This window comes from Nuphar pumila, chromosome 10, assembly GCF_984573655.1.
Source record: "Nuphar pumila chromosome 10, dmNupPumi1.hap1.1, whole genome shotgun sequence".
In the NCBI taxonomy this organism is placed as follows: Eukaryota; Viridiplantae; Streptophyta; class Magnoliopsida; order Nymphaeales; family Nymphaeaceae; genus Nuphar; species Nuphar pumila.
Window position 1 is genome coordinate 114,233,840 of NC_143258.1, and position 13,382 is coordinate 114,247,221.

The following is a 13,382-nucleotide window of genomic DNA, read 5'->3' on the forward strand; positions in this document are numbered from 1 at the left end:
CCTAGTAGCACCAAGGCAACTCAAGGAGGAGGAGGGTGGAGTACCTCTGAGGTACTGAAGGAGGGTGAGATGAGCTAAGCCGTCGGGCAAGACGTGCCTGACGCCATTGACGTAAAGGACGAGCTCCTGGGGCTCCCTTACGCTCAAATCGTCGTCTTCTCTGATCGAAGCCATCGCCAGAAAGTTCCCAACTTCACAACCACCAGCTCTGGTTGTGGATTCAACCAATCATGAGGAAATTTGGCACCGACACCTTCTACCTCGTTGTGCCCGAATTGGAGAGAGAGAGAGAGAGAGGAATCGTGGACAAGTGGAACACGGACCCATTTTATCCTTACGGATCGGTGGGGGGCGGATCTACAAATTGGAGTTCACAACACGACACTCAGACGTCTACAAAAGCAGCATTATCGACGTGTCAATGATCCAATGGACCCAAACTACACTCGGGGATGTAACTGGGTCGGTCGAGGTCACGTTTAGTCCGTTTCATTTGAACTTTTTTTTAATCGGGTCTAAAAGTTAGACCAAACCCGCACCAACTCTGGGTTCAGGCTCGGTTCTGGGTATGTAGTTTTTTATTCCGAAATGATTTATTGAGTTATGAGGCTATCGGTTCAATCATTTAGTGGGTTGAGGTCCGTTGGATGTGGACTGCATCGAGTAGTCTGGTTCGCCGATTGGTTTTCATTTTTTATCCATTCAAAGATGAATCAATTCAGATGCTCGTCGGTTCGGGTCGTTATGTTATGGGTGCGGGTATAAATTGGGTAGGTTCGGGTCGGTCTGGGTGTATATTGCAAAGAGCCAATTTGGTCTGGCAAAAAAACGTTTCGGGTGCAAAAATAGGCACACCGCACAACTATCAGCCTTTAAAAAAAAAAAAACTCCTGATTTTTTCAAGATATTCAAAAACTGATATGATCATGAGCAGAATGTGATATTGGCAAAATATCACCTATTTTCAAATATCGTGTTATTTATTGTGATATTATTATGTTACTAATGTGATATTTGTTACATTTTTCTTTAAATGTTTTCTTATAATTGTATATGTTTTCAAATTTTAAAAATACTTGTATTTTCTCAAGAATTTCTCGAAAAAACAATTTTTTTAATTTATCCTGAGATTTTCCTTTCTTAATAAAATCCTGAGATTTTCCTTTCTCAATAAAATCTCAATAACGAGATTTGCGCTTATGGCTACAGACAGGTTCTTTTATTAATTTTTCATGCTCAAACTGACGAGCTTTTGTAATAGACTCAAGTTTTTTACCCGACCCAAACCATGAGTATAATCACTTTGGTTTCGGGTTTATCAGGCCCAATTACGCCCCTGGTATTGGCCCCCAAACATGTTTCAATCCATGTGTGTTAGGCAGGCTTTCCCTTTATATAGTGCAGAAGCTTTGTCAAAACTCGTATGTTTGGATCTAGATACTCAGACCTTTCCACGAATTTCACCGGATGCCATGCAGATATACCCAGATCCACTCAGGCATGACCTGGATAAAAAATCTGATAAGGTCTGATGTTAAAAAAGTATATTAGTTAGATTATAGGGAAAATGACAGTATTGTTGTGAATGGATGTGTTATTACGATAAAATTGTACCCCTTGTCGACTAGTGAAAACTCTCACTTAAATCCAAAATCCCACGTTTTCTTATGTGAACCTCACAAACTTGAATAAATTTATTTGAAAACTAAAACCACTAAAAATCGCAAATATTCTACTTAGTCGCATATACTTTACAAATTCGCATAAATATATTTGCACATATCCGGTTATACTAAAACCATTAAATTCGCAAATATCCTACTTATCTGTATGTACTGTACGAATTCACATAAACATATGTGCATATCTGGTTATACTGAAACCATTAAATTCGCAAATATCCTACTTATCCGTATGTACGGTACAAATTCACATAAACATATTTATGCACATCATGTTAGACTAAAACCACTAAAATCGCAAATATTCTACTTATTCTATTCGCATAACTATGTATCAACCTCCACTTAAAGTGAAACCACTAAAATCGTAAATATCCTACTTCTTTGCAGATACTTCATGATTTCGCATAAACTTTTATGAACCTTCACTTAAACTGAAACCACTAAAATCAGAAATATCCTAATTATTCACATATACTTTACAAATTTGCATAAACATATGTGTGAACCTCTACTTACTTAACATCACAACATCGCAAATATTGTACTTAAATATTTACGAATTTATGACATATATGTGATGTTTCTTATTTTTTATGGAATTCGTGAATCATATATAAATTCATCGTTTGCACCTCAAGGCTATTTTTGCATAAACTAGGGTTCTTTGTAGCCCCCATCGAATGGTCCTCAACCTGCTTTTCTTCGATGACTTGTTTCTCGTCAACTATTCATAGGTGGCACTTCATCACTACTGAACCATCGACAACGTGTTTTTCTGGTAAGCACATCTTCAACGGTTGAATCAACAGTGTTCCCCAACCAGTGGTCTCCAACCTACGTACCTTTGGTTCTTTATTTGTTTTATATGTTGTATGGCTTGTAAGCATGTCGTTAGAACACTATTTTATTAAGAGACTTATTCATCCTTGCAAATAGTTTGTTTGTTTTTTACAATGCTTTTTCAATATTTTTTATCTTGTTATTGTAGAAAATTTTGAATATGTTTAATAGGATTTGACACGTATCAACTCTTGAATGATATTTTTTGTCAAAAAACATGAATTTGTAAATCATAAAAAATCTGTTGTTTTACAACCCTTGATTGCTATCCAGCTATTCAAATGCCAATCTTAGTCGGACCATATACATCACATCTATGGGGTCAGATTTTATCAAAACAACCTAAAGCAATCAAATCTTAATAGTGCTATGACAAAAGATTATGACTTTAAGAATGACTGGATCCTGATTGATAACAGCACCTACATGATAAATTTCCTAAGATTAAATAGAGTGAATTTTGAGTGAAAACTATGGAAAAATAGTCAAAAATGTGAGAAATAGAGTGGATCGGGTATGAAAATGTGCATTTGAAATAAGGTTTTTAGATCACTTGGGTACGATGGAATGGATTGACTGACAGGGAGTTTATTCCCCTTCAATTAGGAATGATCCCAACTATTAGAGCTCAATTATCCTAAGTTGGTGGAATGAGATAGTCTCAATAGTACTACAATTAGGAATGACCAGCTGGACCTAAAGAATTTACAAAAAACTTTCAAAATATTATATTAGATGGAATATGAACTTTACTATTTATAGCCTTTGCTATTTATAGCCCTAGGAGGCTTGCAATGCAAGCTTCCCCTTTGCTTTGGGTCCTGCTGGTCTCCAACTTCTCAGATTTATATATATCAAATTACAAACTCAATCACCCCACTAGATATGTACAATGTGCCGAGCTAGGCTTGGGCTTGACCCGTTTATGCTTGACTCAAGCTCATTCAAAAAATAAACGAACCAAGCTTGAACAAAAGTCTAAGCTCGGTGTGAATAAACAAGCTGATAAGGTTCACATTAGTCTATATATATAACATATTTGCAAATTAATTCACGAGTCATTGTCTCTTTAGTGATTAGGGCGTTGGTCTGTTTTCTAAGAGGTTTTGACTTTGAACTTCAATTGAAATTTTTTCTCATCAACAATCTAATAGGTTTTTACTATATATATATATATATATATATTTTTTTTCTGGGCCATATTTTTCTCAAAATAAAGGCTGGTTTAATGGTGGGCCAGTTGTGCTCTATTTGGAGAGATTGGGGGATCAAAACTGAGCTCGAACATCTGCATTTTGAAGCGAGCCGAGTTCAAACAGCCCAGGCTTGGCTCGAGCTCGGCTTGTGTGCATCCCTACCCCCCATCATCCCCTACGGGCGTTATGAGAGACCTGATCTGCCAAATCACTTTACATCCTCACCATCCACAAATTAAATAAAGACCGTGGGGGTACTTGTGGGATGAAGCAATGGACGGTGAAGATGTCAAATCACTTTTTTAAAGTGATTTGGCGGATCACCTGATCGGCTCTCCCCGGTTATCCAGACATTGGGAGTCCTTCCACCCCAGCGTTCACAAATGTTAGTGGAAAGGACGATAGTCAAAAACATTAATAATTTTCGGTATGAAATAAAAGAACTCTGGACAGCACAAATCTCGCATATCACCATCTAATTTCCATGTGCATGAGAGTGTGGGAGGGTACACAGACACACATGAATGGGTGCACGTTAGCCTGATTGAATTAGGTGAATCAGAAGTCATTAAAGGCCATGGTTATGCCCAAAATGGGCCATGTTTATGAAACAAAACTTGGAAGAACTGCACACCCAAACATCGAGAGACTCTGAATTAGGGTTACGCAACCAATCCCAGCCTAGAATCAAATGTACTCGTGATCCAACCAACCTGTGAAACTGGCCAACCAAATCGAGCCACTCGGCCCACCCCTTCATTAAGTTGCAAAACGCACCTGGAGTTGAGCTTCCGATACCAAGTTAATCTTGCTGTGAGAGTGAAGATGTCTTCAACCACAAGGGCCTCCCTAGCATGGTGCTTTGGTGGACAGCAAGATAAGCCGCATTTAATCTGGCCATCAGGCAGGCAGGGAAACATTAATAAACACTTAAAAATCTTGCTTGAACAATAAAAAGTCATTATATACAGTCCAATACTTCAATAAAGTTAGAATACGCAATCAAATGAAGTAATTCCACTTATAAAGCTCTATTTTGAAATATAATTGAATGTTTCCAACATGGCTGGGAAAAAAATCATAGCATGACGTCTTTGCAAAATTTCTCATCTTTCCTCTATCCAATTATTTAACACAGACAAAATCATGATATAACATTAAAATGTGCTTGCGCCACACATAGTATGTCATAAACAGTATGGAAGTGCCTCCACTAGTGATTTATGAAATTAACAATGGAATCACTGACTGCACAACGTTAGAGATTAAATGGACACCCGTTCATTAAGTTGAGCATCCCTACTCGCCCCACCCCTTCATTAAGTTGCAAAACGCACATGGAGTTGAGCTTCTAATACCAAGTTAATCTTGCTGTGAGAGTGAAGATGTCTTCAAGCACAAGGGCCTCCCTAGCATGGTGCTTTGGTGGACAGCAAGATAAGCTGCATTTAATCAGGCCATCAGGTAGGCAGGAAAGCATTATAAACACTTAGGGCAGGTTTGAAAGTGGGAAAGATGTAAGAAAAGTGATACAAAATGAAAAATTCATACTGTTTTTTTGACCCAAACGAGAGAAATTTTTTTATTGAGAGAGCTTTTCTAAACAGTACACTTTTCGATAGCAAACATTCATCCTTGAGGGAGGTGGAGGAATGTTTCCTACCAAGAAAAACTGATGAAGTCCACTCCCCACCACCCATTTCACCACCACTACCACCAGCCACCATCTCATCATAACTACCACCACCACCCACCTCTCGGAAAACCAGCCTCCCTATGATGATTTTCCACTATCTATCTCACCATTACCACTACCACCCACCATCCTAAAAATGGTGCAGGACAAGCTTCACCACCACCACCACCCACGATATTTTTCACCACCACTCACCATCACCCACCTCCCGAAAAACCGCCCTCCTCACCATCAATCACCACTATCCATCACCACCCATATCCCAGAAAATAACGTTGAAGAAGCTCCACCACTGAAATGAAACAAGAGCCTTCAATCAAGAACACAAAAGTTCACCAAAGATCTAAGTGGGTAAGCACAAGTGTCCACTAAGGGCACACCAACAAAGCCCACAAAAGAGCATATTAAAGATGGCTCAAGAATATAAAATAAATATTTTATTCAATTCATAAAATGCAAGAAGCATTGAGTACAATATACGGGAGATCACCCCTATTTATATACAAAAGGGAGCTCAAGAGAGAGACTCAAACTAGTCAACAATGTGTTGACTAGTTTGAATCTAATTCAAAAGGAACTAGACAAAAATAAAAGAAAAAGAAAAATGAAAATATATCACAAATGCATGTATACTATATATATACACTTTTAACATCCCTCAAATTTGCTTAAGAGGAAGTAAAATCTGGGGGCAGCAAGAGGTTTGGTGAAAAAAATCTGCAAACTGGTATTCTGATATAACATAAGGCAGATGAATAGTCCCATGTAGATACTTTTCTCGAATGTAGTGACATTTCATTTATATACGTTTGGTACATTCATGAAATGTACAGTTGTTGGTTATGTAGTTCGCAGTCTTGTTGTCATAGCACATGCTTGAAATGCATGAGGCTCTGGTCACTTCAACTCCCATATCGGTCAGCAATATTCTTAGCCATACCAATCGAATCGTTGTGGTAGCCATAACTCTATATTTAGCTTCAATTGCTTCTTGCATCGCCATGGAATCAAAGATTCACCTAAGAAAACACAAAAATCAGTGGTTGAGTGTCTATTATTAGGATCACCTTCCTAGTCTGCATCAGTGTAAGCAATTAAATATAATGTAGATGAAGTAGATAGAAAGAGGCTTCGAGAAAAAGAAGTCTTAATATATCTAATAGTACGCAAAACTACACTCATGTGAACATAAGTGGGAGCGTGCTCAAATGGACTAACTGTGTACATCGTGTGCTATTTCAGGTCTAGTAATTGAAAGGTAAAAGAGTGCTCCAATAAGCTAAGTTATTCGTAAGGAGTAGGATCTTCAAGACGTTCTCCATCATCAATTCACATCTCGGTATTGACAACCTCAAGGGTATCAACTTTCTTATCATCTGTGATTCCAGACCTAGAGACAATGTAGAAAACAAATTTAGACTGATATAATAAAAATCCTCTAGGAGAGTAAGCAACTATAATTCCTAAGAAGTATCTTAACAAAACCCAAATCAGTCATTTCAAAATATTTTTTGAGAAATTTTTTAATGTTTTCAACTCTTTGTCTCCTCTGGTGATGATCATGTTGTCTACATAAAGGGGGAGAATAATAATACATGCATCAGAAATCTTAACAAACAAAACAGCGTCAAACAAATTTTGAATTCAATATCAAGCATAATGTGACTAAACTTGTCGAAATTGTCACCGAGTCCGACCATCTCCGAGGTAGGAGAAAATTGTATACAAGGACAATTGACAAAATACTTCTAACTTACACGTATTATATATATGCTTTTAACTCGAGAACACAGTTTTGCGTATTCTTGTCCATTTAAAATTGTCATTTACTTTACCACTGCGTTGTTATGTGCACAGGCTACTGCTTACGCAATTTATTTAGCCAATGTACGGTTTCGTACATCGTGCATTGCTTATGTAATTTATTTAGCCGATGTATGATTTCATACATCGTGCATTGCTAAAGTAATTTATCTAGATGGTATACGGTTTCGTACATCGTGCACTGCATACGCAATTTATTTAACCAATGTATGGTTTCGTACATCGTGCATTGCTTACACAATTTATTTAATCAATGTACGGTTTCGTACATCGTGAGTTGCTTACGCAATTTATTTAGCTCGATGTGTGGTTTTGCACATCGGGCCTTGCTTTATGTCATTTACTTTGTCATCGCACTGCAATGTGTATAGGCTTACGCTTTACTATATATGTATTCTATATATATGACTTTATAAGGTATGTGTTATGAGTGCATTTAAAGATGCAGATTTGTGCATCCTCGTCAAGTCTCTATTTTTAAAAAGTTCACATGCGAGATTTCAAAGCTAATATTATTCGTTGTCTCGAAAAGCAAAACAAGTATTTGACGTTTGCGTATTCGCAACCGAGTCTTTCCCTCAAACCTAAGTAACAGAAAGGCTTCGACTACATAGCCCTAAGTGGTACGTACGTTCGGCCCTTTGTTTTTATATCCGAAATGACTCGGATATTCTCGGCCTAAAGTACGAGACTTTGGAATTTTTAAATGACGTTGGGGTTTCTTTTTGAGAAACTAATATTTGTCTCATCATAGTGGTACTATCAAACATGCACGGCATGTTAGTACTATGATGATTGGATGAGAGGTTTATGGTAATCTCGTAACGTGAAAATGCGTGATGATTAAAAGAAAATCACATAAATGGTGATGGTCGCCTTCACAGGCAAGATGGTCGATTTGGTTTGAAAGACCACAGCATGTAGAATGGGTCGTCAGTTAAAATAGAACCTAACATACCCATTCGTCTCTTTGGTTCCGTTAAGAGAAAGGATAAGATGGTAAAAAAACTCTGATTGACAAGTTGTTAACAACTACGCTCCTCGAGTAGCAATGACTCGGTGTACTCGGTCATTAGAGTTAGGAGACTGGGCTACCAAAAAGTATCATAGGTGTTAGGTCCCAATGACTTCTGCGGAAGTATGGATGCATCCCTTTTAACAAGTGACATCTGGAAAATTCTCTCTCGGTTATTAGTTGTTCCCTTAAGAGCGAACTCAGCTAGTTGTTTGGGGTATTAAAATACATGGAATAACAAACCTTCGGGCAGTCTCAGTTGTTTACGTTTTTCCTGTGTGTACCCTCAAGACAGGTAATTATCGAAACAAGATTATCATGCTCATTTTACTTATTCTGAATTGCACATCACGAAAGGAACAACACATATGTTAGTCTTGTTCTAAATTTTGATATTTATGCACCTACCAGATTTTTATAAGTCTGACCCATTTTATGGGGTACAGGTGATGATTAGGTCGGTACGACAGGCGATGGCACAATGATGTGATGATATTAAGATCCCACTCTTTCTCTAACGTGTCGTTCTTGAGCACGTTTTGTAATTTTGCATAAGGGTTTTCTTTTGAAATCCCTCTTTTGTATAAACTTTAATTATCAAAAACCTTATTTTGAATCTATGTGATTGCAATGCTTATACGGAGATACAAATCTATTGTGTAAAGGAAAGTTTGCCTGTAATGCGCCTAAAGTCTGTTGACTTGTTATTTCAAACATCATTTTTTGTGGAACTGTCATTTTAAACTCTGAAAAATGATTGATTACAAAGCTTTCAAATTTTTCCTAAAAAGTTACAAGTTCAGGATTTTTGGGCATTACAAGACTTCTTCTTGCTCCCACAGCATGGAAAACGAGGCAACTAATCTCCAAAGGTCCAAAAGCTATGATGCTCTGATACCATATAATGAAACAACCTTCAATCAAGAATACAAAAGTTCACCAAAGATCCAAGTGGGCAAGCACAATAAGTGTCCACTAAGGGTACACCAACAAAGCCCACAAAAGGGCATACACAAGAAGGCTCATGAATATAAAATAAATATTTTGTTCAATCCATAACAATGCAATAAGCATTAAGTACAGTGTGAGGAGGATCATCCCTCTTTATATACAAAAGGAAGCTCAAGAGAGAGACTCAAATAGAGTCGTTGGACGACCCTATTTGTAGTCGTTGGACTAGCTCCAACAGCTATCAAACTAGTCAACAATGTGTAGACTAGTTTGAATCTAGTTCAAAAGGAACTACACAAAAATAAAAGAAAAAGAAAAAGAAAAAATATATAAAAATACATATATACATATGTATACACACACATACACACACACACACATATATATATATATATATATCATATGTATAACTATATATATATACACTTTTAACAGCCACCACCACCCCATAACGATTTTTCACCACAACCATCCATCTCACCACCACCACCACCATAACCCACCTCTCAGAAAATCGCACCGGAGAAGCTCTACCACCACCCCTCCTCTCATTTTTTTAAGATTTTTCATTTTAGTTTTTTTATGCTACACAAACAAATGAATTTTTCATTTTAGAAAAATTATCATATCAAACTTCTCAATCAAAATTTTCTTTTCCTATGAGAGATTTTCTTTTCCTATGAAGTATAATATTATATACAATCCAATACTTCAATCGAGTTAGAATATGCAATCAAAAAGTAAAATGCACTTATAAAGCTCTATTTTGAAATTTAATTGAATGTTTTCAACATGGCTGGGGAAAACAAATTGTAGCACATGACGTCTTTGCAAAATTTCTCATCTTTCCTCTATCCAATTCTTTAACAACATAGACAAAATCATGATATAACATTAAAATGTGCTTGCGCTACCTGTGCCACACATAGTATGTCATAAACAGTATGGCAGGGACTCCACTAGTGATTTCTGAAATTAACAATGGAATCATTGACTGCACAGCACAACATTAGAGATTAAGTGGCCAGTGCTTAATACTATCACTTTCAAGAAAATCCGTGAGGAATGAACATGCATTATCTGGTTTATTTCTTCAATTGGACAACAAAGATAATAAGATGAATTACTTGTTGACATCAGGTACTGCCAAGGGATCAAAGAGCTCCTCCTTTTGTTCTAGAGGCTGAACTACACCAGCCATCGCTGCCATATCATGAACACCTTCAACCTGAAAGCAATCCCAGATAAGTGCTCAAAAGTAGAAGAAAAAAACTTAAAAGCACCGATTATCTGTCATATGCTTCCTACACATTGTGGCTCTTCTAGACTCCTTTTCAATTTATTATCAATATATTCATATGCATTAATCTGCATGCCTTTTGACTAATTACCTGATGATCCACGGTGGCTTATCACTTTTACACACTTACACTACATTTTCCTGTTAACCAATGACAAAATTCCCTGAAACTCTCATGTAATATCAAAGTTAAGCATGTGAACCTAGAAGAAGAATACATTATCTAATTATCTAACACCCAGGAACAAGAGTTAGAAATACATGGAAGAAAGGGAAAAAAAGTGATTAATTTATTGCCTGTTGGGGGTAACCGCTATAACCAGTGTAAGCACCATATCCATACAAAGAAGGATCTTGAGCAGAAGCATATGAGTAAGGATCATATCCTTGCCCATAACCATAATAAGATCCAGCCCATTGATTAGGATCTGCCTGTTGGACCCAACCACCAGATTGATCCTGCAAGGCTTCAGTCCCAGTAAGAATCATACATCACTTGAAAAATAATGATAAAAGCAAGTTCAAATTACTGGTTATTATTAGCAGATAAAAGCAAAAGGACACAGATCAGACTGACCGGCTGGGTTGTCGGACCTCTACCCCAAGAAAGACGGACCATTTGCTGACCAATCATGGTCCCTTGTAACCTTTGTAAAGCTTCTTCAGCAGATGCCCTACACATAGCAAAAAAAAATAGAGAAGCAAAAATAATAAAATAAAACAAAATCTAAGGTTAAAGGAAGGATCAATTGACAAAACGGATTTAAATATTCATTAGGATGTGACTGACTATCAATAAGATGAGAAGAAAACCACAGGTCAATAGTCAAAGACAAGCTAATCAAATACCGCGTGACAAACTGTACAAATCCACATCCTCTCCCTGAAGGTATTTTAACATAAATAAGATCCCCAAACTGTCCAAAGATCTGTCTCAATTCATCCTCTGTAACATTCACATCCAACCCACCAACAAATATCTGCTAGGAATGAATAAACTGTGGGTGAGAACTCCTGATGTAAAGAAATAGATTTTGTCTTTAGGAGCACGAAATAGATGGCACAGCATGAACTCACAGTTGTATTGTTGGTATCAGTGTCAGCCGAATATGCTTGAACAGGTGGAGTGCTGTAAGTTGGAACCTGATAGGCGACTGCACATAAATAAAACAAATATTAACAATAAGAAAAAACATTGTATATGCAGAGCAAGTTGATGAAATACTGGACGTCATCTCACAGCTTAGAGGAAAGGAACGTGCTCTAGAAACCCGTATAATGCTATTGAAGGTAATGCAACATGATGTAAGGCATTAGCAAGATTCAGAACCACAGCTATGAAGGTGAGTATAGGGCGGATTAAGAACAATAAAAACAGCATTAATGACAACAAAAACAAAACAATGAACAGGGTCCCATATACTTTTGTTGGGTGTATGGTACACAGACCATGCAACTAGAGTTATAAACTGAAGACTGTGAAAAATACAAGTTCACAAAGTATCCATGACTGTGTAAGCATGGCACTGTAACTGCAGAGGACAATGGTGCTTAATAAATAGGGAAAATTCCATTTAGGGGCCAACCTTTTACCCCTAATTCCAAATATGGCTCACACATTTCTGAAATTCCAAATATGGGCCAAACCTTTCCTGGAAACTGGTAAATAGGGACCTCAGTTCAACAGCCATCATATTGGAAAATGCAAGTCCTTTTTGGTTTCTTGTATTGTCCCTTGAAAACTGAAAATTACTCGCTTATTCTCATAAAAAAGAAAAATTAAGCATTGTGAACTTTTAATGATGAAGGTCATTATTGTAATTTGACATGATTTAACCTGAGTTAAAGGACAATAATAAAATGCAGCCTTTGTTTGACAGTTTACAGGAAAAGTTTGGCCCATATTTGGAATTTCAGAAACCTGTGGCCCATATTGGAAATTAGGGGCAAAAGGTTGGCCCCTAAATGGAATTTTCCCTATAAATATTAAGATCTTAGCCCTCTTGCTAGCACTCACTATTCACAAGATATATTAAAAATGATTCAGCAGAAACAACGCATGATGCCTTATGTCAACTCCAATTTTTTGATATTCTTGTAAAAATGAGCCAGTTTGAGAACTCAGTAGGTTAGCTCATAATGCCCCACGATTGCTTACTACGTTGGGTCTTAAAAAGGCATATCACATCCGGCATTTTCATCCTACCTTTAGTGCAGGTGTAGCCACAAATGATGAGATTTGCATGTCAATGCTAGCGGTCTCTCATCATCAGAAGTGTTTTTTAGCATGCTACTCAATACCTCTAGGGTGTTAAACAAGGAAATCCAGTAATGCAATGCTTTTTAGCTTGATCTGCAAGATGCCTATTTATGCTTTTCAACATGGTTCCTCATCTTGACTATGATATGTCATGTGATATTGAGTCTAATATGCTACGTTAATTTAGGGTGCCTTTCAGATTTTCTCTGATTCTTTTAATGAAAATAAGATGCCCACTTTTATCTAATGGCCACCACTCTCAACATCCTAGATGGTTATCAGTCCTAACATATTCTCCTTATTTTTCAAGATAGATGTATGATATCCTTGCACCTTGCTCCATTTGCATTTCTCATTTAACCTTTTTTTACCTTTCTTTTTGTTCTTCTCAAATGAAGGGACTATAAACCAAATATCATTTTAGGAATTGAAATAGATTAACAAAGAGGTAACATTCCTCTTATTCAATATAAATATGGCATGGACATAAAAGTGGAAGACTGTTGGCCAACTGTAGACACACAATTTTTTACGATGCCCATGAACTACTGCTCGAACAAGTGTGTTTTCCAAGTCATCCAGCAGAACCCCCAAATGGATCCAAGTCAAACCCTA

General features: G+C 37.1%; 2 protein-coding genes across 14 annotated transcripts in view; both read right to left on the minus strand.

The window, feature by feature from the left end:
* Nucleotides 1-279, minus strand: part of LOC149827981 (xanthine dehydrogenase 1-like) — a 128,103-nt gene extending 127,824 nt beyond the window's left edge. For all 6 annotated transcript variants that reach the window (XM_090019774.1, XM_090019775.1, XM_090019773.1 and 3 more), the window contains exon 1: nucleotides 45-279. In XM_090019774.1, coding sequence (XP_089875900.1) covers nucleotides 45-174 — 130 coding nt within the window. In that variant the 5' untranslated portion in view covers nucleotides 175-279. The remainder of the gene's footprint in view (nucleotides 1-44) is intronic.
* Nucleotides 280-4,242: 3,963 nt separating this feature from the next.
* The window catches only part of LOC149827983 (polyadenylate-binding protein RBP47B'-like), a 37,282-nt gene continuing 28,142 nt past the window's right edge, over nucleotides 4,243-13,382 (minus strand). Inside the window, exons 3-9 of one of the 8 annotated variants that reach the window (XR_016434997.1) lie at nucleotides 11,585-11,661; nucleotides 11,357-11,487; nucleotides 11,085-11,181; nucleotides 10,805-10,966; nucleotides 10,335-10,435; nucleotides 4,435-4,614; nucleotides 4,243-4,347 (exon numbers count right to left, since the gene is read on the minus strand). Coding sequence is in view for 2 of the 8 variants with exons in the window: in XM_090019777.1 (XP_089875903.1) it covers nucleotides 4,524-4,614; nucleotides 10,335-10,435; nucleotides 10,805-10,966; nucleotides 11,085-11,181; nucleotides 11,357-11,487; nucleotides 11,585-11,661 (659 nt within the window). In the remaining 6 variants the exon portion in view is untranslated. Of the gene's footprint in view, nucleotides 4,615-4,664; nucleotides 5,164-10,121; nucleotides 10,202-10,334; nucleotides 10,436-10,804; nucleotides 10,975-11,084; nucleotides 11,182-11,356; nucleotides 11,488-11,584; nucleotides 11,662-13,382 lie in introns of those variants that run through there. The other 7 variants (XR_016434998.1, XR_016435001.1, XR_016434999.1 and 4 more) reach the window with 7 other exon arrangements.